The following is a 26912-nucleotide window of genomic DNA, read 5'->3' as shown; positions in this document are numbered from 1 at the left end:
CTGGGAGCCAAACATCTTGGCTTGCTTATTTCTGTAATACTCCTCCTTGATCCTAAACAACTTGGATTTATACCCTGTTCGCAGAGCTCCAGCCACGCAGGGAAAACTGCACCGTGTGCACTGGGGAACGAGTGTCCGCTCAAAACGGCAAGGTCGGTTTGTGTTCACACAACTAGCAGCAACTGAATCTCTGATCTCCCCAAGGCCTTGTTCAAGGCATAAAAAAAAACAAAAATCTGACGTTTTGAAACGGCAAACGGAAAAACGAGTGTTCTCATTGGATAGTTCAGGCAGTACCCTCCTCCGTTTTTAGAGCGCCATCGCCCATTTAGTGTCTACCGAACACGACCCAGGGGAGGCTAGCGAGGGACTCCGACCCCCTGCGATGAACGACAGCGACTAGCGGAGAACTGGCCAAGACCAGACTAGCATGCACAGTGGCTTTTCCCTTCGTAGTGCACTACTTTTCACCAGGGCCAGTCAGCAGTAGCACACTATATAGGGAATAGGGTGCCATACGGGACACAGCCAGTGACTCATGCCAATTGACTGGTGGAGAGGAGGACGGGCAGGCAGGCAGGCGAGAAGGTGAATAATTGAACAGCTCTACTTTAGGCTGTGTAGTAATGTTCCTGTCCCACAAAAACCCTGGAGTGGATCTTCCGTGGATCTGATTCGTGCAAACGTCACTGAATAATGAATGAGTGGAACAACATGGAACTGTGGAAATATGACCTTTGTAAATACGCCAGATGGCAGAGCGAGAGAATAGCACACAGAGCTGTGGTGTGGAAAGGCCCGGTCCGTGGGGCTTCAGAGTTAAAGAGGCCATTTGAAAGGAACACAGCTTTCTCACCCAGAGAGGCAGAGAGACACACACACACATATGCAAGCGCATGTGCGCACAGAGCAAATTCACTATGCATGCACGCGAGCTCATACACACGTGCACGCACACAGACATACTCGGTGTGAAATCACCACGCACATACAAGCGCACACACACACACACACACATAACACACACACTCTCCCTTACCCGTGACCAGCTCCCTCACTTCAGCGTCCACCGTCTTCCTCAGCAGCCTGAGCAAAGCGGGGACGCCACCTGCGTTTCTCACGGCGACCTTGTTGTCGTCCGTGGCTTTCCCGTAGACCAGGTTCCTCAGAGCACCACAGGCGTTCCTCTGGACCTCTAGGGTTTTGTGGTCTAGAAGGTCCACCAAGTGCTTGATGCCCCCAAGACGGCACACCTGCAGAGGTAGGGTTATACAGTGTTGTTAAGAATGTCCTGAACACAATCTCAATGGTTTCCACAGCAAACAAAAACACAGAGAACGGATCAACAACAAACAGGGGGGAATATTCTAAGGTGGATGGATGTTATAAGATAAGATGGCCTCCATTACACAAACTAGGCTTTGCATTGATTGATGTAGCTAAGCCGGGTTGCGGAGAGAATAGCTTTCTTCATACCAGATGAAGGAAATATGGAAAATGTCATGCAAATCTTTAGTGTTCACATAGAATGCCTAAACTATAGGGTGGATACAAGGTCTGAAACTCCTAGTGCAAGTACTGCAGTAACTTAAAGAGATGAAGTAAACAACAGCATTCTTATGAATCTTTCGGCGTATGAATAGATTTCAACGTGTTGACTTTCTGCACCTGGGGGAAAGAAGGAAAAAACACATCTGCAGAGCTGACGGTTGCCTCTTATCAAAACTTAGGAAAGACTCAATGTTCTTTCCTTGAAATACTTGAAATGGGTGTCTTCGTAATGTATGAGTGTGTGACCGAGAGAGACAGACACACACAGAAAGAGATACTGTGTGTGTGTGTGTGTGTGTGTGTGTGTGTGTGTGTGTGTGTGTGTGTGTGTGTGTGTGTGTGTGTGTGTGTGTGTGTGTGTGTGTGTGTGGCGTGCGCGTCTTAATAAAAATAATAAAAAGTAATTCTTTGTGTGTGTGTGCGTGTGGCTGTGTGCGTTTGGTTTTACTATCCTTGTTGGGACCAATTAATACATTTATTTCACCTTTATTTAACCAGGTAGGCAAGTTGAGAACATGTTCTCATTTACAATTGCGACCTGGCCAAGATAAAGCAAAGCAGTTCGAGCCCCGGCCTGCCCCCCCCCCCCACCATCTCGAAGGCGGAGACAGGTGCATCCAAGCTGGGACCGAGAGACTGATAAACAGCTTCTATCTCCCGGCCGTCTTACTGATGAAGAGGCACCACTAGCCGGCATCCACCCAAGTACCCTGCCCTAAACCTCGGACACCGTCATTAGCCAGCTACCGCACAATACTCAACCCTTCACCTTAGAGTACATAGTCATGGAACACTGGTCACTTTAATAATGTTTACGTACTGTTTTACCCACTTCATATCTATATACTGTATTCTAGTCATGGCTCATCCTATATAATTATTGCTGTACACACCTTTTCTATTTACATACATATACGGTATATTTCCTGCAATTGTATCCATTTTGCTATGGGGTTTTGTACTGTGTATTCATATACTGGATTCTCGACAAAGCTCATTTTAATATTTCTACTACGGTACATTGAACTTTAGTTACACTGTTTATACACTCCAACCAAACATGTATTTATATACAGGGTTCTCGACAAAGCTCATGCTAATATTTCTACTGCTGTACTTATCATTCCTCGTATGTCTAGTGTAAATTCATCCGGTGTAGATACGTGTAGGCTGCATTTGGATCACTGTTGCAGTGCTATTTGGGTTGTTAAAATTGGATTCGTTTCGACATTTCTTGATTTCCTGTTGTTCGTTCAGCTTTTTTATTTGTATTGGTTATTTGTGTACCTGTTTGACCTTTTACTGCATTGTTAGGAGCTAGTAACATACTGTAAGCGTTTCGCTGCGCTATACCATCTGCTGAACTGTGTGACCAATAAACTTAAGATTTATATATCGATTTTTTTAAGTCCTCACAAGGATAGTAAAACAAGGAACATTGGACAAGGACAAGTGGGGACATTTCGCCAGTCCCCATGAGGAAAAAGGCTATTTTAGGCTTAAGGGTTAGATTTAGGGTTACAATTAGGGTTAGGGGTCAATTAAGGTTAGGGCTATGGGTTAGGGAAAATAGGATTTTGAATGGGAATCAATAGTTTGGTCCCCACAAGGATAGTACAACAAACGTGTTAGTGTGTGTGTGTGTGTGAGAGAGAGAGAGAGTGTGTGTGTGCGCGCGTGTGTGTGCTTAAGTGTGTGTGTCTAAGGATAGGTTAAGTGCTGTGAGGCCCCTGCTGATTCTGAGCTCAGCTTTTTCAGCCGATGACTCCGGCAGCAGTCCGAGCACCCTGTTGAGCCGTGAAAATCCAGAGGGAGCTGGAGGGGAATGGAGTGGTAAACCCAACCCACCCCAGTCAGGGAGTGAGAGAGAGAAAGAAAGAACCTCTGCAAAAACAGTCCTCTCACTCCCTGGGGGAATCTCAATTGTTTTTCCTTGATTCCTCGCATCTGCTCTGCTTACCTCCTCCTTATAACGCATCAGAGAAGATCCGATAGAAGCCTCCTTTGTGCTTTGAGATGAAGACGAGGAGAGAGGGCGTGAGGAATCAAGGAAATTCAGGTGAGATTCACCCCCTCTGGGATGGGCAGCACGTCACAGTAAACTGCAATCTGGGTACTGATGAAGGATATGTGGAGCAGGGGAGAACGGGAGCAGTACCTCAGCCTTGACTCTATTATCTCCGAAGCACAGGTGCTGCAGGTATGCGGCGGCGTTGGCCTGCACCGAGGGGAACTGGTGCTGCAGCATATGAATCACCTCAGGCAGCTCAGGGTCACGCCACGCAAACTCCCTGGAACACAGACACACAGAGAGAGATATCAGACAGACAGGGAGACGTAGAGACAGAGGGAAAGAGAGACAGGGGGACAGAAAGGCAGGGAGAAAGAGAGAGAGACAGGGGGGCAGAAAGGCAGGGAGAAAGAGAGAGAGAGACAGGGGGGCAGAAAGGCAGGGAGAAAGAGAGAGAGACAGGGGGGCAGAGAGACACGGAGACAGAGAGACAGGGAGAAAGAGAGACAGGGGGACAGAGAGACACAGGGACAGAGAGACACAGGGACAGAGAGACAGGGAGAAAGAGAGACAGAGGGACAGAGAGACACAGGGATAGAGAGACACAGGGACAGAGAGACACAGGGACAGAGAGACTCGGGGACAGAGAGACAGGGAGAAAGAGAGACAGAGGGACAGAGAGACACAGGGACAGAGAGACACCGGGACAGAGAGACAGGGAGAAAGAGAGACAGAGGGACAGAGAGACACAGGGATAGAGAGACACAGGGACAGAGAGACACAGGGACAGAGAGACTCGGGGACAGAGAGACAGGGAGAAAGAGAGACAGAGGGACAGAGAGACACAGGGACAGAGAGACACAGGGACAGAGAGACACGGGGACAGAGAGACAGGGGGACAGAGAGACACAGGGACAGAGAGACACCGGGACAGAGAGACAGGGAGAAAGAGAGACAGAGGGACAGAGAGACACAGGGATAGAGAGACACAGGGACAGAGAGACACAGGGACAGAGAGACTCGGGGACAGAGAGACTCGGGGACAGAGAGACAGGGGGACAGAGAGACAGGGGGACAGAGAGACAGGGGGACAGAGAGACAGGGGGACAGAGAGACAGACACACACACAAACGTATCACTATGATGACATCACGCAACAACTATTCCACCTTACCACAGGGCTGGTACACCGCAATAAGGAAATTACATTGACATCGACGGCTACAACACGCCAGGATTATTGCTTTTCTCCCAATACAAAAGGAAGATACTTCACTGGGGGAGTTTCATTTGGAAGACTCTAAAAGGTATGTCTTGCCTTGTGGACAATCACTGCCATGAGCTTCTCCCGGTTAATAGAGCTTCATTCATTTCATCTGCAAGGCCCATATCAATGACGTCTAATAGAATTTTTTACTGGAACTTTTCTACCGGAATCCATGAACCTTACGACAAGAGAAGAGCATAGATTACAAAGTCTGCGTCTATTTCAGAGCGCGTGTTTCACGTTGGCCTTCTGACAAACGGAGGAAACGAAAGAAATGGAAGTGAGACAGTAGCAACGAGAGGTGGACAAGTGCTCATCGTGACAGACTTGTATTGATGTCTGAGGCGCAGGCTGTAATGCTCCTTGCATCGGTGTGTGTGCCACATGAAGCAAGACACCAATCAAATCAAATACTACTATAATCTAAACGACCCTGGGGGGGGGGGGACTGGGGGGGGGCAAACAGCCAATACCAACACCACGGCTACATTTCCCCTGGTACGGAGTTGAGACCCAGTTGATGCAGGAACATGTTTCTCTCAGATGCTTTTAGCCTTGCCTCGGAATATGTCCCAGATGGCACCCTATTCCCTTTATAGCGCACTAGTAGTGACAAAAGTAGTGCAATATATAGGGAATAGGATGTCATTTTGGGACACAGCGATCTGACCTCGGTCCGCAGTGCAAAGCAGACTTTGCTACCGCTCTCAGCTAGAGCAACACACAGGGCTGTGAACAGTGCTCCCGACGTGCAAGGTGAGGGGTTTGGCGCCCTCCGGGTCAAAAAACATAGAACACATGCCTCAAGAGCAGAGCAGACGCAGCAGTCCACTGAATCTGAGGATCCATTGTAGAGTGGTCCGTGTAGCCGTGTAGCTTAACGGCTAAGGCTCTGGATGTCTGCCCAGGGGGGCTTTCTGTTTGACTAGTAAGAGGACACTAATGTTGACCCAGCACTATATAGGAGCCCAGTAAGCACTGTTAGTGCCAGTGGGTCATATTCAGAAGGTACCAAACGGAAGCAAAATGGGCCAAAACGGGGAGGGATCTACCGGGATTCATCCAATAAGAAACCAATGTTTTCGTTTTTGTTGCTGTAAAACGTTTCGCTACGGTGTGCAGTCATGAATACGACCCTAGTGCCTATTGACCCGCTTACCTTGGGTCCTTCTGGATGCTGTCTATGGAGGGCGAGCGGGTGGTCCCGTCGTCCATGACGACCGGCTGCCGGGCGTAGTTGCCCTCAGAGGGCCGGTACTGGGCAGAGCGGTAGGGCTCGGCGTACGAGACTGTCGAGTTCAGAGCGTAGTTGCTTCTTTGGTACGTCATGGCATTGCGCTGGCTGGAGGTCCTCTGGAGGGTCCCCACGCCTGGAAAGACAAAGGAAAACAATTCATATTGACTTGAACCGGGGGACAGAGGGACACACACCAGCCTCCAGATCTATACCACACTAGACCTGCCTGAGTTAGCGAAGACTAGCAGTGTTGTTCAAACTTCTTCACCTAGACTCAGAGGATGTGTCCCAAATCATACCCCAATTCCTTTATAGTGCACTACCGTTGACCACGGCCCATAGGGCTCTGGTTAAAAGTAGTGCAATATATAGGGAACAGGGTGCCATTTGAGACACACACAGAGACGTGTTGACACACAGGAGGTTGGTGGCACCTTAATTGGGGAGGAATGGCTGGATGGCTGCAGCAGAATTGGTGGAATGGTATCAAATCCATCAAACACATGGTTTCCATGGTTTCCAGGCGTTTGATGCCATTCTGTTCGCTCCGTTCCAGCCATTACTATGAGCCGTCCTCCCCTCATCAGCCTCCACTGGTGTTGACTGGAGTATTTAGTATTTTATTAGGATCCCCATTAGCTACAGCCAAAGCTACTCTTCCTGGGGTCCACACAAAACATAAAACATCACATAATACACAACATTAATAGTCAATTACAGCTGAAGGACAGAACTACATCAAATTACATAACATTAATAGACAGGTACAGAACTACATACTGAACATTTAAAATAAGAATACACACTTTCATATTCTTATGCCTTAGCAATCCAAACAACATGTACTCATAATAACAGCTACACTGCAGTCATCCATTTTGTTACATTTGCTTACTGTTACATTTTCTGGTCCTGATCCTAACCTCTCAGAACCAGTTGTTCTGTAAACACTAGGAAGAATTTCACAACATTAAGAGCCACCTGTGTCCTTGGTTCTCCCATTTGACATCAAGACTATTAACAATAATGTGATTCATAGATGTTATGGAATGCAAGTGCAACGAAAACGACAATGGAAATCCAACAATTCCTCTAGCTAAGGCGTCAACCACAGTTTTCACCCTAGCAACCGTGCTATTCCGCTCATAAATGAGCTACAGATGGAGTTTTCTTCCCGTTAACGGCTTCAATTTAATCCCTTACCTCAGCAACCGTGTTGGAGTTTCCTCCAGATGAAGTTTGAGTTGAATCCTTCACTTTAGCTACATACGAGGACATTTTAGAGATCCATCACTCCACTCTGCTCATTATCGTCAGGTGGGCTTCACTAATGTCCGTCTTCACGTCTAGGCGTTTTTATTTGTACCTTTATTTTGACAGGGAGTCGATGCTGAGATCAAGGTCTCTTTTCCAGGTGAGCCCTGTATAGCACCACACCACCACACATCAAAATACAACTACACATTCATATACACATGAAAATACACGTTATCATACGCAACAATACATGAAAAGTTCAACACAATCATAAGAAGCAGACACATTCTTCAGTAAAAAGGTTTTCTGAAAACGGTCTGAAACGCCCTATTGGCACCAATTCCTCCCATTTTAAAGTGTATTGTAGATCATTCCACACGTAAGGTGCAAGGAAATGAAAGTCTGATTTACCTAACTCTAGACACCAAAGGAGTCTCCAGAGCTACCCAACCCTGTGAACGGGCTTGATAACTTTTTTCAATCTGAACAGTGATGTTAGGTAAGATGGGAGTGTTCGGGTGTGATCTACGTGACTTCAAAGAGGTCCAGCCAACATGTTGGTAAAGAATACAGTGAAGTGTAATAAAACGGTGTCCTGGAATAAAATGAAGGGCACTATGAAAATCCAATGGTTTAAGAGAAGAGGCAGCTGCAATAGTATCATAACCAAGAACAGGTAGAAAAGTTGACCGCAAAATCTGAATCCTAGAGAGACAAGAGTTGTCTCTGTAAAAAAAAGCCCACTTTAAATCTTAAGTTTCTTAACAAGCTCAGTCGTATCTCTTTATAAAACGCTAAATCATTGACAATCCAAATACCAAGGTGTTTGTATACGGGGACTCGTTTGATTATAGAACCATCCCATAAGTGATCCATCTGAGACAATCTTACGAGAACTTGAAGTATGTGTTTTAAATCAGTAAAAACCTTGTCACAGCCAGGTCAGCAGTCGGGCAATTGCGTACATGATAGTATTATCCACATATAGAATAAATTCAAATGTTTTACCAGATTGACCAATATAGTGTAATGTGTTACAGTCTACCACCCGTAAAGGGTTAGCTAAGATATAGTGTAATGTGTTACAATCTACCACCCGTAAAGGGTTAGCTAAGGTATAGTGTAATGTGTTACAGTCTACCACCCATAAAGGGTTAGCTAAGGTATAGTGTAATGTGTTACAGTCTACCACCCGTAAAGGGTTAGCTAAGATATAGTGTAATGTGTTACAATCTACCACCCGTAAAGGGTTAGCTAAGATATAGTGTAATGTGTTACAGTCTACCACCCGTAAAGGGTTAGCTAAGGTATAGTGTAATGTGTTACAGTCTACCACCCGTAAAGGGTTAGCTAAGGTATAGTGTAATGTGTTACAGTCTACCACCCATAAAGGGTTAGCTAAGATGTAGTGTAACGTGTTACAGTCTACCACCCATAAAGGGTTAGCTAAGATGTAGTGTAATGTGTTACAGTCTACCACCCATAAAGGGTTAGCTAAGATGTAGTGTAACGTGTCACAGTCTACCACCCATAAAGGGTTAGCTAAGATGTAGTGTAATGTGTTACAGTCTACCACCCATAAAGGGTTAGCTAAGATGTAGTGTAACGTGTCACAGTCTACCACCCATAAAGGGTTAGCTAAGATATAGTGTAACGTGTCACAGTCTACCACCCATAAAGGGTTAGCTAAGATGTAGTGCGTGTCCTTTGGACTTATTCATAAAATTAATAAATTCCCCTTGATATGGAGTTTCCTCCGGTTCCCTTACGGAGTTTCCTCCGGTTCCCTTACGGAGTTTCCTCCGGTTCCCTTACGGAGTTTCCTCCGGTTCTCAGAAACTTGTTTTGCATTTCTATTGTCATTCCCCGCACCACACACACACCCAGCAGCATCCACCAGTCAAACACAAAATAAGAATACACTTTCATACACTTCTATTAAACTTTGCTCTACTGAATAACAGTAAGCTTACCAGAGTACATTGCATTATTTCCTCGTACCCCTGCACATCGACTTGGTACTGGAACACCCCGTGTATATAGCCAAGTTATCGTTACTCATTATGTATTTATTATTACTTTGAGATTATTTCTCCATTTTATTTCTCTCTGCATTGTTGAGAAGTAAGCATCTCACGGTTAGTCCACACATGTTGTTTACAAAGCACGTGACAAATAAAATGTGATTTCATTTGAGACTATCACATCGCATTACGGAGGAGTACCTCCTTCCTGTACCGAGGTCGTTGCTTACGATCGCTTTCTCTCAGCAGGCCCTGATATCCTGATGCCAAAGGCACATCTTATCTTAAACTTGAACCCAAACACCAGATGTGCTGCAGAGGGACATGCTACCGCTATTTAGGTCAGAGATGTTGTGCTGTGCTGCATTATTCGTTTTTTCTTTAAAGCTACTTTTGCTGCGTGCTTGAGTGATTTGAAATGGCAGGGAGTTCTATGCTACTATATATATATATATATATATATATATATATATTTATATGTTCTATAGCCACATTTTCCATAACCAGATCCAGCTTAGGTCTACAGCTTAAGGAATGATTTGTACAAAATACTATGCTCTTAGTCTTATATATTCAGGACTAGTTTATTGCTTTCCACCCATTCTGAAACTAACTGCAACTCTTTGGCATAGGGTGTGCCAGAGGGTGTGGCATAGGGTGTGCCAGAGGGTGTGGCAGAGGATGTAAAGCCGTAACACGTACGTTTTTCCGCTAACAGATTATGGTCAATAATATCAAAGGCTGCACCGAAATCTAACAGCACATCTCCCACAATCTTCTTATCAAACTGTTTATTTCAGCAGTCATTCGTGTCAGTGCAGTACATGTAGAACGCCCTTCTCTATAGGAATGCTAAAAGTCTGTTTGTTCATAGATACATAACTACGAACTAGATACATGTATCTGATCAAACACAATTATTTCCCAAATTTTGCTAAGAGCTGGCAGCTGTCTTATTGGTCTGCTGATAGAACCAGAAAAGGATGGTTTACCCTTCTTGGGTAGCGGAATGACATTAGCTTCCCTCCAGGTCTGAGGGAAAACCTTCATCTCCGAGCTCATATTGAAGATGTGAGAAATAAGAACGGCAACATATTCCGCTACCATCCTCAGCAGCTTCCCATCTAAGTCGTCAATACCAGGTTTCTCATTATTTGAGGGCCATCTACAATGTTTTAACCTCTTCCACGCTAACTTTATGAAATGTTAATTGCCATTGCTTTTCTTGGCATTTTATGCATGAATATGATGGCCGACAGTTTGTTGTTGGCATGTCATGCCTGAGTTTGCCAATGAAGTAGTTTTCAAAAGAATTGGTCACATCAAAGAGTTTTGTGATGAACGAGTCATCTGATTCAATAAAAGTGTTGAATTTGTCTTTCTGCCCATAATTTCATTTCAAGTTCTCCAAAGCTTTTTTTTCTCCATCATATTTTATATCATTTATCTTAGTTTCTTCGTCTTTATGTTGAGTTTAGACACATCATTTCTCAATTTGCAGTAAGTCAGCAAGTCAGATGTGCAGACAGACTCATTACCCACTCCTTTTGCTTCCTTCTCGTTCAGCCATACAGTTGTTCAGCTCCTCATCAATCCACGGCGCCTTAGCAGTTCTAACAGTCACTTTCGTAATAGGTGCATGTTTATCAATAGCTGGAAGGAGCAATTTCATAAATGCTTGAAGTGCAGCGTCTGGATTCTCCTCATTACACACATCAGACCAATCCATCTTCTTTATATCTTCAGCATAGGAATCACTACCAAACCTTTAGTATGATCTCTTATGCACTATTTTAGGACCTGCCTTTGGAACTTTGGCTTTTCTGGATAAAGCTGTTATATTGCGGTTACTACATCCAGCGAGTGTGGATACACCTTCAGAACAAAGTTCTGCAGAATTAGTACAAATATAATCAATACACATGGATGATACAGTTCCTGGACTGTTTGTAAACACCCTGGTAGCTTGATTAGTAACCTGAACTAGATGACAGGCGCTGGTTACAGTGAGCTTCTTCTTTTTGAGCGGACAACTCAACGAGAAGCTGTCTATATTCAGGTCACTCAGAAAAGAGACCTGTCTGTTAACATCACATACATGATCAAGCGTTTCACACATATTATCCAAATACTGACAGTTCGCATTTGGCAGGCCGATAGCAGCAACCCAAAAGAATAAGCTTTGGATGTGGCAGGTGAACCTGCAACCACAACACTTCGACAACCTCTGGCGTGAGATCTCCTCTGGGGATCACAGGAATTTGGCTCTGAAAACATACAGCGACACCATATGCATTCCTGTCTCTTCTATAGATGTTACATCCCTGTATTGCTACTGCTGTGTTGTCAAAGGAATTATGAAAGTGAGTCTCAGCGATGGCTAATATATGAATGCTATCTGCGGTTAGCAAGTTATTGATTTCATGAACCTTATTTCTTAGGCTGCCTATATTAATATGGGCTCTTTTTAGCAATTTCCTGGGTAGTGGGAAACCACAAACAAAGCAAGCCTCAATCCGGGTGCGGGGCTTAGGCTATGAACCCCTCTGCTTGGTTCTCTCACCCCTTTCAGGCTTTTGGGTGGGAGGGTGGACAACGACCCTGTCGTAGCAGATGTAAGCAATGTCCCCACGCTCTCTGTCAGCTTTAATGGCTGGGATCAGTTCTCTTCGCATCTGGCGCACAGTTTCAGAATAGTCGTCGTCGAGGAAGATGTCGGTTCCTCTCAAGATCTTGGCACTGTCCATAACAGCCACCTTGTCTTTGTACCTCAGGAACTTTATCGCTATTGACCTGGGTCTGTCACCTGGATAGGTTTTTCAATCCTGTGGGCGCACTCCACCTCAATCTTCTTATCATCTATCGGCAGCTCTTCAATCATTTTCCTCACTTTCACCTCAGACTCCGTCCAGGTCTCGTTTGGAGACTCTGGGATTCCATCCACAACAATGTTATTTTGCCTTGATTGTCCTTCTAGTTAAGCCTGTATCCCTGTCATTACTAACATCGATTCACCGACAGTGTTGATGTCTTTCCTTGTGGACTGACAGTTAGTTGTCAAGCTGCTGCAGTCCTTTTTCAACTCATCAAGCTGAAAACACACAAGGCTTCTTCACTCACACAGCAATTCCTCCAATCTGGTTTCCACTTAACGACGAGGGTAAAACAGCACTCCCATGATTCCACACTATATAAGTGTCCTTCTTCAAAGGGACTGTTATTTTCTTTTTAAAGAGGTAGGATTAAGGCAGCCAGACCCTGCAGATTTTCACAGGGCTGCAGTATTGTAGTAGGTGATACAGCAACACTCCTCTTCTTATCCCTCTCTCCTGTCTGCTTCAGCGTGGTCTGAGGCCAGCTCCACACAGTGCAGTGAGCCCGGCCAAGTGTCCGGCACAGGAATAGACACACACAGCCCTTCCTATCTAGGTGAAACCGCACCGCCACTAACGCCAGCTAAGCTAACACATAAACACACCAACAGGACATCCTTCCTTCAAATCTTCCAGGCAATGGCAAATGTTTAGTCGTCGAGCGTCTTGACTGTGTCACTGTCCATAAAACAATGTCTATTTTTCTGCCCCCTCTCTCCTTCTCGCGTTGTGATATTGTGACCTAGTTTCTCTCACAATATCACACACTGTCACACACACACTCACACAGCCTGGCACTTGACCGCCTTCCTGCTCCGAGCAGCACACATAGCCCACGTGACTGCGTGACAGCTTGACTGCTGCTCTCCTCCGGTCACATTTCTGTCCTAACATCCTGCAGGGACTGGGTCTGCATACGCTGCAAACACAGACACACACACACACACACACACACACACACACACACACACACACACACACACACACACACACACACACACAAGGCACACATACGACACTCACAGTAAACACACACACAGTCCCTCCCACCAGAAACAGGACGTCAAATTGAAGCGGCCCTCCAAAAATCACATTTTTCACATCAATGCCCCGCTCTGCTTGGCAGTTCATAGGCCAGTCCAGACTCGCTGCCTTCAGGCTGTGCATTCGGAAAGTATTCAGACCCCTTCACTTTTTCCACATTTTGTTACGTTACAGCCTTATTCTAAAATTGATTAAATAGTTTTTTCCCCCTCATCAATCTACACACAATACCCCATAATGACAAAGCAAAAACAGTTTTTTTGAAATATTAGCAAATTTATTAAAAACAAAAAACTGGAATATGACATTTACATAAGTATTGGCAGCGATAACAGCGTCCAGTCTTCTTGGGTATGACACTACAAGCTTGGCACACCTGTATTTGGGGAGTTTCTCTCATTCTTCTCTGCAGAATCTCTCAAGCTCTGTCAGGTTGGATGGGGAGTGTTGCTGCACAGCTATTTTCAAGTCTCTCCATAGATGTTTGGTCGGGTTCAAGTCTGAGAGACTGGTCCCGAAGTCACTCCTGCGTTGTCTTGGCTGTGTGCTTAGGGTTGTTGTTCCGTTGGAAGGGGAACCTTTGCCCCCAGTCTAAGGTCCTGAGCGTTCTGGATCAGGTTTTCATCAAGGATCTCTCTGTCTTTCCCTCGATCCTGACTAGTCTCCCAGTCCCTGAAAAAATCCCCACAGCAGGATGGCTGCCACCACCATGCTTCACCGGAGGGAGGTTTCCTCCAGACGTGAAGCTTGGCATTCAGGCCAAAGAGTTCAATCTTGGTTTCATCAGACCAGAGAATCTTGTTTCTCATGGTCTGAGAGTCTTTAGGTGCCTTTTGGCAAATTCCAAGCGGGTTGTCATGTGCCTTTCACTGAGGAGTTGCTTCCACCTAGCCATTCTACCATAAAGGCCTTATTGGTGGAGTGCTGCAGAGATGGTTGTTCTTCTGGAAGGTTCTCCCATCTCCACAGAGGAACTCTAGAGCTCTGTCAGAGTGTTGGTCACCTTGACCAAGGCCCTTCTCCCCCGATTGCTCAGTTTGTCCGGGCAGCCAGGCCTAGGAAGATCTTGGTGGTTCCAAACTTCTTCCATTTAAGAATGATGGAGGACACTGTGTTCTTGGAGACCTTCAATGCTGCATAAATGTTTTGGCACCCTTCCCCAGATCTGTGCCTTGACACAATCCTGTAGACAATTGCTTCGACCCCATGGCTTGGTTTTTGCTCTGACATGCACTGTCAACTGTGGGACCTTATCTAGACAGGTGTGTGCCTTTCTAAATCATGTCCAATCAATTGAATTTACCACATGTGGACTCCAATTAAGTTGTAGAAACATCTCAAGGATGATCAATGGAAACAGGATGCACCTGAGCTCAATTTCGAATCTCATAGCAAAGGGTCTGAATAATTAAATAAGATATTTCTAGTTTTTGCAATGATTTCTAAAAACCTGTTTTCACTTTGTCATGATGGGGTATTGTGTATAGATTGCTGAGAATTATATATATTTTTTAATCCATTTTAGAATAAGGCTGTAACGTAACAAAATGTGGAAAAAGTCAAGGGGTCTGAATACTTTTAGCAAAAACTCCCACCGCAAATTTCCGGAAATATCACTAAAACTCACATTTGTCTTTTCCTACCAGCACGGACTTTGCTGAAGGCTGTTTAATTGAGGATTTGTTTACTTACTATGACTGTGATATGTGGTTGTCTCACCTTGCTATCTGAAAGGGATACCGCGAGATTTTGACAATTTACTACTTACTCAGAGTCAGATGAACCCGTGCATACCATTTCTATGTCTCTGCATGCAGTACCTGTAGACATGGTATCTACAGGTTCATTGGACTCTGGGTATGTAGAATAATCTTGCAGTATCCCTTTAGGATGAATGCGGTAACTGTGAGTTGCTCTGGATAAGGGCATCTGCTAAATGACTAAAATGTAAATATAGAAAAGTGTCCCTTAATCAACAAAGTTATACGTTATATAACTACAGATCAATTCTCATAGTTTCTAAAGTAAACCAAACCTGGCTACAAGCCACCACTTTTAAAGTCTACTAAAATAATCTTATAGGGGGAAAAAAAAACACTCCAATCTCTAAAATGCTACAAAATCAGCATTGATCAGTATTTGCATTCTCGCCATACCCGAGTTTCGCAATGTTCTTCTTCTGCGCCAGGAATCAATATTGCCATTTAGCATAAATAACCCTCGTTCTCACTAGAAATACACCAGAAATACTGTAGATAAAGAATGTAGCCGGGGAAAAATACCATTCAAATGTAATTTCACACCATAACAAAGAGTGCTTGGGGATGAAATTCTTTTTTTTTTTCTTCTAATGAGGCCCTTTCTTCTATTCCTCTCAATATAGCTGAGCCCAAGCACATTATGGACCCTTATCGTTATCTGAGAGGCTTCTTCTGAGCATCAATACCATTTATTACTGGACTTATGGGTCAGGGAGGATCTCAGGTCTGCTGAATAGAGGATGCTGAACTGGGTGAGTGCTGGAGGACAACGGAGGGACGATGAAGCGAGAATGCTAACATCCAAACACAAACCGCTGGCAGTGGCTGCAGTATCTACGTCCCAAATGGCACACTATTCTCTATGGACCCTGGTCAAAAGTAGTGCACTAAATAGGGTGCCATTTGGGGCACGTGCTGGCCATGCTGGGATAGCATGTCCTACTTTTAGGCCTGTGTGTGGACATCCTGCTGTCCCCTGGCCCCTCATCCCTCTTCTCATTATGAGTGTGACACACAGGTAATTGACTCTTTTGTGGCTTGAGTATCAGCCCATGCCTGTCTCCTCTCCTGTCTCAGCCCCATCTTTGACGGAGGAGGGAGGAAGGGAAGGATGGAGAGACAGGCTAGCATGCAGACTGGCTGGGCTGGATGGCCGTCTGGCTTGGGCACAAAGTGTTCCCGCGTGAGATTGAGTGAGTGAGTGAGTGAGTGAGTGAGTGAGTGAGTGAGTGAGTGAGTGAGTGAGTGAGAGCGAGAGAGAGAGAGAGAGAGCGAGAGAGAGAGTGAGAGAGAGCGAGAGAGAGAGAGCGAGAGAGAGCGAGAGAGAGCGAGAGAGAGAGAGAGAGAGAGAGCGAGAGCGAGAGAGCGAGAGAGAATCTGGGCTAGAGTGGGGCTCTAACATATTTAAACCATGACAGTCATTTTAAATGAAGGCTACTGCTCTCTCCTCAACATCTGTTTCTCACTAATGCTGCCTGTCTGTCCTCACTGCTGATCAAATCTGCTTATTAATGCCTTGATACCATAATGTTTGCATTAGTGTTCGCATCAGTGCACATTGAGATGACGATAGGGTTACAAAATTCCAGGAACTCTCCCAAAATTCCCAGGTTTTCCAGAAATCCCAGTTGAAAGATTCTCGGAATTAAGAAGGATATAAACAGGAAATCCAGGTATCCTCCAACCAGGATTTCTGGAAAACCTGGAAAACCTGTGAATTCTGTGAAAGTTCCAGGCATTTTTCAGCACTGGTCATGTGGTTACTGTACCTGAGGGCCCCCTGTAGATGGCGCTCTGCGAGGCATGGTTGAGGTCCACGGGGCCTTGGTGGCTGGGGCTGCGGTACAGGGGCCCATGGAAGGCCCTGTCCTCGTAGATGGGCGTGATGTGTCGGTCAGGGGACATGGCTGACCTCAGGTCCTGGCCCAGCTGGCTGTGCTGACTGGCGTACGAGCTCCGCATGCCTAGAGGGATAGGGGAGGGAGGTGAGGGAGCGTAAGTCTGCATCCCAAACGACAACGTATTCCTGATATAGTGCACTCGTTTTGGGCCCTGGTCTAAAGTAGGGCACTATATAGGGGACAGTAGTACAGGTTCAGGGTTAGAGACTGCCACCGGCCTCGTGCGTCTCCCCTAATCACCATTAGCATCACACAGTGACAGCACTGGAGCTACTACACAGCACCACACACCACAGATAGGGATCCACTGCGATGACTCAGGCACTCTGGAATTGCTAGCGAGAGCTCAGAGAAAAACTCCGTGTTATCTGCGTTGGAGTTTGACATTTCAGCGGCTAAAGACTTAATTGAAATGAATTCAGGGTTCATTTGCAATTCTGTGTAATGCTAAGGCAGTAGCTTTTTCAGCTTGTCATGCCACACCACCCCAGCTCTCATCTCCACCCTCTCTCTTAATGATCCAGAGAATTAGTAAGCACACTCTCTTCTCTCTAGCAACTTAGCTGGGAAAATGTACTCTTAGCCATACTTCTCATAGTACCTATCTGGCCTAGGAGGAAAAATATAGTGAAATATAGCCCAAAGCCTCGATCACTAGTTGAAACCGCCCAGCGGTGAACTCAGCATCATTTTTCAGTATGAGAGACCACGCCTGGCAAGAGTATCAAATGGCACCCAGGACCCATAAGGCTCTGGTCAAAAGTAGTGCACTACAAAGGGATTAGGGTTCCATTTGGAACACAACCCTGGTCCTTGATAGGATAGAAGTTGCCTTCCCCATTCTCAGGCTTTGTAGTGAGAGAGAAGATATATAGGCTAGTAGAACAAGGCTGAGCCAGAAAAAGTCAGAATGTGGCCAAGCTTGTTTCTGGAAATGGAGAGGGGGGGGTTCTCTTCACTATAAGCTCATCTACCAGGGGAAACCCCACTGAGGTCAGTCAAATTACAAATTCACACCAGAATAATTACTATGACGATAGTATTTGGGGGGAGTCGCAGCGCAGCATGGCTGACCAGCTGACTGACACGAGGGCCGGTCGGTCCAAATGTGGAACAATTCCCAGCGTCCCAAATGGCACCCTATTCTCTTCACAGTGCACTACTTTTGACTGGAAATCAAAAAAAAATGTAAAAGTAGTGGACTATACAGGGAATAGGGTACCATTTGGGACACATATCAAGCCTGCAGCAATTATGAAGCATATGCTGCTCTGTATCCCCACGTATAAATCCGAAGCTCCAGGGCCAAGACGCTAACGCCACGATACTCTCCCATCCCCTCAGCTTCAGGCAAATGGGTCCCACTCACATGGCTCCTGTGGATGTTACGTGTGACATAAGCTCGCACCAAGGGGTCTTAACCCCCCCTCAACCCGACTCCCCCAGGCCCGGTGCGAGAGAGACCGCAGTGGCCGACTCACTCACTGCACACGTCACTCGCGTCAATAGAGCGGGCGCCGGTCCAACACCGCCCGGCGAGCTGAGGCGCCAAAGCTGCTCAACACTGACGCTGTCATGCGTTAACGAAACGAATTAGGGATTCTTATCGGAGTTCAAGACAGCGAAAAGGAATGAATAAATATGAAATATATACACGTCTTTCTCCAGGAGAGTTGAAGCCCAGTGAGGCAGCTAGATATATATGCACTCAGTGGCAGCACACTGTTCTCCTCCGCCTCAGAAACAGGACCAAATAAACATGACCTCTGGAGCATCCGCAGTGTGCCTTCAGCTGTGGAGAGAGAGACCCGGGGGGGGGGGGGGGGGGGGGTGATGCAACAGCGAGACCCCTGATAACATCCAGCTTCGCACACTAACTAATGAACAGGCTAAACGACAAGCCAGTGGAGAATAAACCCTATTCAAACAGTTTACTGGGCGACATGGAAAGCATAGCTAATGCCATCCACTAAAACGGTATTTCCCCGTGGGTAAGAGGTAGTGACATCTATTGCATAGCTTCAGAGAGGATGGGAAGGGAAAAGACTAAGGCTACACAATGCCGCTAACTTTCTAAAAAATTCCCAGGTTTTCCCTTCCTGATTCCGGGAAACTTCTAACTGGGATTTCCGGGAAAACCTGTGAATTTGGGGGAAATTACAGGACATTTCCAGCCCTAGGTGGGACTTGTCATTGGCGAGGTTAATGTGTGCTGATGTGGCGACACGCCCAGCAGTGGCTCAGGCAGTCAATCTGCAGCGCTTCAGACAAAGGTGTTCCTTCCGTCTGGCAGTAAATCGCTTCGGCTTCTCTTGTTTAAATGTTGCCGACTAGAGAAGGGGAATATCAATGAGCCGGTGTAGGACACCACATCACAGCCTGCCACAGCCCAATAATCAGCTAAACCCATCAAACATAAGGAAGGCTTTCAGTAGAACTGTAGCTGGAGAGAAGGAGAGAGGGAGGAGAGGAAGAAGTCTCCCAGAGACAGGAGCATCCATGCATAACCGTCCCGCACGGCTCTGCAGGCTCTCTCTCTCTCCCTCTCCCTTCATCTCTCTCTCTCTCTCTCTCTCTTTCCCGCTCCCTAACGGCACCATTATAAACCTTAGCACACCGATCCCCTCCGCCTTCCCTGGTGAAATGTGGCGTTCAGGTTCGGAAGCAGCTTCAAATTGTCTCTGAAAATAATATATGACTGTCCGTGATGAACATTCATGGCGTGTTATACTTGTTTAAATGCTGCCTTAAACTCCTCCTGTGGCCCTAACAGATTGCACTTGGCAGAGGCCAGACATACTGTAGGGAGATGGTGGTTTGGCACACTGACTCCGCAGAAACAAACATTTAAATGGATGCAGCTGACTTACATTCCTGGTCCAAAATAATTCTCAAAACCTTTTCCCAACAAGGGAGTAAGAAAAGCAAAATCCATGAAAACAATCTGTTCCGCTCCCAAGAAGAAGATTACACAAGTATGAAAAGCTGGACGCTTTAACTCCACACCAGTGTTTCCGTAAACCAAAGTGTTTACGTCAGGCGTGGGCTGAGCACCCCACCTGCATAGAGGCTGTTGATCGCCATTTCCCTTTGCTCTCCTCCAGTGCTCTGAAATGGACATCGGGCATAATGGCCAAGGGGCGATTTGTCTTCATCTTCCAATTTTCATCAGGAGAGAGGAGAAATGACTTCCTGCCAACGCTGCAGCAGGTGGGGGAGGAGGAGGGGAGACCAGGGAGGGGGTGGATCGTGGTCTGGCTCTGGCCAGAGACAGAGACGGAGAGAGGGCTGCAGCCTGCAGACTTCAGGCCGGGCTCAGGTTTCAACTTTCAGGTAGAATTTGTCAACTGAATGCAAATGAGCGCGGGCGTGTGAACATCCACATCCCTTTCACTGCTACTGCAGACATAATCCACAGGGCACACAGGCAGTCCTGGCCCAGATGACCGCAGGAGAGAAACTGTGCCATGCACATATATAATTTTGGATTGGAGATGCTTAATGTGAGTCTGGAAGGAGAGTTTACAGTCCAGCCAGACACCTAGGTATTTGTAGTTGTCCATATATTCTAAGTCAGAACCGCCCAGAGTAGTGATGCTGGACAGGCAGGCAGGTGTGGGTAGCAATCGGTTGAAGAGCATGCATTTAGTTTTACATGCATTTAAGAGCAGTTGGAGGCCACGGAAGGAGAGTTGTATGGCACGTTTGGAGGTTTGTTAGCACAGTGTCCAAAGAAGGGTCAGATGTATACAGAATGGTCTCATCTGTGCAGAGGTGGATCAGAGAGTCACCAGCAGCAAGAGCGACATCATTGATGTATACAGAGAAAAGAGTCGGGCCCGAGAATTAAACTCTGTGGCACCCCCATAGAGACTGCCAGAGGTCCGGACAACAGGCCCTCCGATTTGACACACTGAACTCTAAGAGAAGTAGTTGGTGAACCAGGCGAGGCAATCATTTGAGAAACCAAGGCTATTGAGTCAACGGTAAGAATGCGGTGATTGACAGAGTCGAAAGCCTTGGCCAGGTCGATGAAGACGGCTGCACAGTACTGTCTTTTATCAATGGCGGTTATGATATCATTTAGGACCATGAGCATGGCTGAGGTGAACCCATGACCAGCTCGGAAACCAGATTGCATAGTGGAGAAGGTACGGTGGGATTCGAAGTGGTTGGTGATCTGTTTGTTAACTTGATTTAGAAGAAGATTTTAGAAAGGCAGGGCAGGATGGATATAGGTTTGTAACAGTTTGGGTCTAGAGTGTCTCCCCCTTTGAAGAGGCTGATGACCTCGGCAGCTTTCCAATCTTTGGGGATCTCAAATGATAAGAGAGGTTGAACAGGATAGTAATAGGGGTTGCAACAATTTTAGAAAGAGAGAGACCTGACCAACAGATTGTCTAGCCCAGCTGATTTGTAGGGATCCAGATTTTGCAGCTCTTTCAGAACATCAGCTGTCTGGATTTGGGTGAAGGAGAAGCGGGGGGTTGCAGAGCTGATGGCCGGGGTAGGGGTGGCCAGGTGGAAAGCATGGCCAGCCGTTGAAAAATGCTTATTGGAATTGTCGATTATCATAGATTTATCGGTGGTGACAGTGTTTCCTAGCCTCAGTGCAGTGGGCAGCTGGGAGGAGGTGCTCTTATTCTCCATGGACTTTACAGTGTCCCCAAACTTTTTGGAATTAGTGCTACAGGATGCACATTTCTGTTTGAAAAATGTAGCCTTAGCTTTCCTAACTGACTGTGTATTTTGGTTCCTGACTTCCCTGAAAAGTTGCACATCGTGGGTGCAATTTGATGCTAATGCAGTACGCCACAGGAATGTTTTTGTGCTGGTCAAGGGCAGTCAAGTCTGGGGTGAACCAGACTTAGTTCTACATTTTTTTGAAAGGGGCATGCTTATTTAAGATGGTAAGGAAAGCACTGATAAAGAATAACCAGGCATCCTCTACTGATGGGATGAGGTCAATATCCTTCCAGGATACCTGGGCCAGGTCGATTAGAAAGGCCTGCCCGCTGAAGTGTTTTAGGGAGCGTTTGACAGTGATGAGGGGTGGTCGTTTGACCGCGGACCCATTACGGATGCAGGCAATGAGGCAGTGATCGCTGAGATCCTGGTTGAAGACAGCAGAGGTGTATTTAGAGGACAAGTTGGTCAGGATGATATCTATGAGGGTCTTCCCTGTGGCTCAGTTGGTAGAGCATGGTGTGTGCAACGCCAGGGTTGTGGGTTCGATTCCCACGGGGGGGGGGGGCCAGTACAAACAAAACAAAAAAAATGCATGAAATGTATGCATTCACTACTGTAAGTTGCTCTGGATAAGAGCGTCTACTAAAATGTAATGTAAATGTGCTCTTGATTACGGATTTAGGGTTGAACCTGTTAGGTTCCTTGATAATTTGTGTGAGATTTAGGGCATCAAGCTTAGATTGTACTGTTAGGTGACCTAAACTTACAAACTCTGAAGATAGATGGGGGGCAATCAATTCACATATGGTGTCCAGGGGGCTGAGGGGGGTCTATAACAAGCGGCAACGGTGAGAGACTTATTTCTGGAAAGGTGAATTTTTAAAAGTAGAAGCTTGAATTGTTTGGGCAAGGACCTGGATAGCATGACAGAACTCTGCAGGCTATCTCTGCAATAGATTGCAACTCTGCCCCCTTTGGCAGTTCTATCTTGTCGGAAAATGTTGTAGTTGGGGATGGACATTTCAGAATCTTTGGTAGCCTTCCTAAGCCAGGATTCAGACACAGCTAGGACACAATAAAACAATAATACCTAACCTAAACAGCAGTAGACAAGGCATATTGACATGAGGGAGAGGCATGTGTAGCCGAGTGATCCAATGAGCAGCAATAGGTGTGTCTGGGAGCCGTTCGGTAATCGCTACTACGCTAGGCGAGCTGGAGACACGGCGATTCAGAAAGCTAGCGGGCCGGGGATAGCAGATGGGTCTTCAGCAATGTCACAACGGAAAAGCCTGTTGAAACCTCCTCAGATGATTACATTGGCAGACCAATCATGATGGATCGGCAGGACTCCGTGTCGGCAATAAAGGGTCCAGGCAAATTGGCAAAAGAGGTATTGTAGCCAGGGGCGAAAATCTGATATCAACTTTGGAGGGGACAATTACATGAAATTTTCTCAAGAGCAATTCCTGAGGGGGACACCAAAAGTAGTGCTGTAACACATAGCCTACATTGTAATATGGTAAATGTATATTGAGGAACCAAAGAAATAAGGTGTTTGCCGTACTCCTAACTACCGGTACCCAAAACTACACAACTAATCACAACAGCAATACCATTGCCTTTAACAAATCTTAGTTCAGTCACCAGTTTAAGTTGAGAGTGGGGGTATCCATGGCATTTTCCAATTATGTTCCTATTTTACAAGTCAAAAAAATTGAGAACCTTTCATAATGTTGCCAAAGACTCAACAAACTTACCTGAGACTCCCTGTCTCTGCCAGTCTGTCCCTGCATATCTGTCCCCAACTCTGCCATCTGTTTCCTGCTCTGCCTAATGACATCATTGTGAAACATTTCCATTAGAATTTCATTTCTTTCTTATGAACATTTTATCAACTAGTCTTTGAGATATTAGGCTACTAGGGTTCTTACTTTGCATTTTGGTGTACTGAAAAATACTCTGATGTCCGTCTTTTATTTTTCTGCCATTTTTCTACCTGGCTGGCTGGCTGGCTACACACACACACACACACACACACACAGTGTGTAGGTTATTTACAGTAGGAGATGGGCTTCTACCATCTTATCTTTTATCATTCTATTTGGGCTTCGATCTAAAAGGTAGCTAGCAAATGTGAAACGGATTAAAATGACAAGAGTTGACAGCTGTATGAGTTCACCATTTACACAACATATGCTGCAACCTTTTGTAATTTTAATAGTTTGTTTCATATTGGCTGGCTTCCAACAATAGCTGAATTTGCAAAGCTAGCGAGCACCAATTCCGTTTCAGTGGTGTTTGCTATAATCTTTGCTACCCGGGGTTAAATAAAGGTGAAATAAAATAAATAAATAAAAGTTCCCTTGCGACAATTTAGCTTTTGTAACGAGACCATTAAATATATTTAAGACAATGGTAGAAGAGAGTGTAGTTCTGTTCAGTTTGGACTTCAGTTTATCGCTAACCTTATCACAGGGACTTTGAAGCACTAATTTACATCATCTGCATGCTGATCTTGGAATAAATTGACGATAGCAAAGATTCCATCTTTGACGAGGCCACATAAATGGAATAGGTACTAGCTAGCTTAATAGTTAATATTTGCGCGCTAGCTCTGCATATTCAGCTAGTGTGTGTGCGCGATTGACTGGATTAACCTCACGTCACGTCACATCACGGTGGTCGTGTCCCCCCCGTCCCCCCCAGGATTTCCGCCCCTGATTGTAGCCCAAGAATTAGCTGGTAGACCTCTTTGGCTAGCCGGGAGATGGGCCTAGCTCAAGGCTAGCTCAAGGATAACTGGTGCTTGCTTCGGGACAGAGACGTTAGCCAGGAGTAGCAACTCAGGTTGCAGCTAGCTAGCTGCGATGATCCGGTGCTGTGGTAGAGAAAAAGCAGTCCGCTATGCTCTGGGTTGATATCGCGCTGTGCAGACTGGCAGGTATTGACCGAGCTGAGGCTGGCTGGTGTCCGAGTTAACGGTGATGACCGCTAGCAGTGGCTAACTGACTACTAGCTAGCAGCTAGTTAGCTGGCTAGCTTCTGATGAGGTTTCCGGTTCTAAAGTATAAAAATAGCAGATCCGTACCACATTGAGTGAGGCGGGTTGCAGGAAAGTATATTCATTCCGTAGATGGAAAGTGAGATTAAAATATATACGAAATATATAAAAAAAACAGAGGAAAACAACTATTTACATGGGACAAGACAAGAGAAACACGTCCGACTGCTACGCCATCTTGGTTTCAGTATAAGTCAACTCTGGGACCTGTCTATATAAGGTCCCACATATTTTTGCACGTCAGAGCAAAAACCAAGCCAGATCAAAGGAATTGTCTGTAGAGCTCCAAGACAGGATTGTGTCAAGGCACAGATCTGGGGATGGGTACCCTAATGGAAGGTCCCCAAAGAACACAGTGGCCGTAGTAGGCCGTCATTGTAAATAAGAATTTGTTTTTAACTGACTTGCTTAGTTAAATAAAGGTTCAAATAAATAAAACATTTGATATTTCAGTTGTTATTTTTTACATTTGGGGTTAGGGTTAAACAAAACATACATATAATAATACAGTAGAACAAAAGAAAACAAAAAGTCTATATAGAGTGAGTGCAAATGAGGTAAGTTAAGGCAATAAAATAGGCCATGGTGGTGAAGTAATTACAATATAGCAATTAAACACTGGAATGGTAGATGTGCAGAAGATGAATGTGCAAGTAGAGATACTGGGGTGCAAAGGAGCAAAATAAATAAATAAATACAGTATGGGGATGAGGTAGGTAGATGGGCTGTTTACAGATGGGCTATGTACAGGTGCAGTGATCTGTGAGCTGCTCTGACAGCTGGTGCTTAAAGCTAGTGAGGGAGTTATGAGTCTCCAGCTTCAGAGATTTTTGCAGTTCGTTCCAGTCATTGGCAGCAGAGAACTGGAAGGAAAGGCGTCCAAATGAGTAATTGGCTTTGGGGGTGACCAGTGAGATATACCTGCTGGAGCGCATGCTACGAGTGGGTGCTGCTATGGTGACCAGTGAGCTGAGATAAGGCGGGGCTTTACCTAGCAGAGACTTGTAGATGACCTGTAGCCAGTGGGTTTGGCGACGAGTATGAAGCGAGGGCCAACCAACGAGAGCGTACAGGTCGCAATGGTGGGTAGTGTATGGGGCTTTGGTGACAAAACGGATGGCACTGTGATAGACTGCATCCAGTTTGTTGAGTAGAGTGTTGGAGGCTATTTTATAGATGACATCACCGAAGTCGAGGATCGGTAGGATAGTCAGTTTTACGAGGGTGTGTTTGGCAGCATGAGTGAAGGATGCTTTGTTGCGATATAGGAAGCCAATCTAGATTTAATTTTGGATTGGAGATGCTTAATGTGAGTCTGGAAGGAGAGTTTACAGTCTAACCAGACACCCAGGTATTTGTAGTTGTCCACGTATTCTAAGTCAGAGCCGTCCAGAGTAGTGATGCTGGACGGGCGAGCAGGTGCGGGCAGTGATCGATTGAATAGCATGCATTTAGTTTTACATGCGTTTAAGAGCAGTTGGAGGCCACGGAAGGAGAGTTGTATGGCATTGAAGCTCGTCTGGAGGTTAGTTAACACAGTGTCCAAAGAGGGGCCAGAAGTATACAGAACGGTGTCGTCTGCGTAGTGTCTAGATTGATGAGGGAAAAAAACTATTTACCGTAAATTCCGGACTATAAGCCGCAACTTTTTTCCCAGCTTTGAACCTCACGGCTTAAACAATGACGTGGCTAATATATGGATTTTTCCCGCTTTAAAAATTTTTTACTCCAAAAAAACACATTCTGTGACGTGCTCAGTTTTTTGGCAGCATGAAGCTTTCATTAGACCAATGAAATTGCCGAACGGGTTAAGGTCAAACAACTTTTTTGTTTACTGTTTAGATTAAATCGAGCGCTCTCAAACTTCCCATCATTCTGATTACGGTAGTCATTTTGTCACCCTCATCATGGCAAAGACACTGAGAAATGCATATGATGCAGCTTTCAAGTTGAAGGCGATTGATCTGGCTGTTGGAAAAGGAAATAGAGCTGCTGCACGGGAGCTTGGTCTTAATGAGTCGATGATAAGACGTTGGAAACAGCAGCGTGAGGAATTGACTCAGTGCAAAAAGACAACTAAAGCTTACTGCTAATTTTTTATTTTTTGTTACAAGCCGTGTTTCGTTAAAGCCTATTTATTTTTGTTACAAGCCGTGTTTTGTTAAAGCCTGTGTAAAGTTAATTTGTTTCAATGTACCGGTAGGCACCTGCGGCTTATAGACGTGCGGCTTATT

The 26912-nt window shown here is 45.6% G+C and overlaps 1 protein-coding gene across 7 annotated transcripts in view; it reads right to left on the bottom strand.

Moving 5' to 3' along the window:
* LOC106581813 (plakophilin-4) overlaps positions 1 to 26912 on the bottom strand; it is a 116787-nt gene that overhangs the window by 19701 nt on the left and 70174 nt on the right. For all 7 annotated transcript variants that reach the window (XM_082966982.1, XM_082966983.1, XM_082966984.1 and 4 more), the window contains 4 exons: positions 16794 to 16988; positions 5989 to 6199; positions 3710 to 3842; positions 1040 to 1253 (listed from right to left, as the gene is read on the bottom strand). In XM_082966982.1, the coding sequence (XP_082823108.1) occupies positions 1040 to 1253; positions 3710 to 3842; positions 5989 to 6199; positions 16794 to 16988 (753 nt within the window). The remainder of the gene's footprint in view (positions 1 to 1039; positions 1254 to 3709; positions 3843 to 5988; positions 6200 to 16793; positions 16989 to 26912) is intronic.

This window comes from Salmo salar, chromosome 21, assembly GCF_965601325.2.
Source record: "Salmo salar chromosome 21, fSalSal1, whole genome shotgun sequence".
Taxonomy (NCBI): domain Eukaryota; kingdom Metazoa; phylum Chordata; class Actinopteri; order Salmoniformes; family Salmonidae; genus Salmo; species Salmo salar.
Note: the sequence above shows the minus strand (reverse complement) of the source record. Positions and strands in the feature narration are given on the sequence as shown.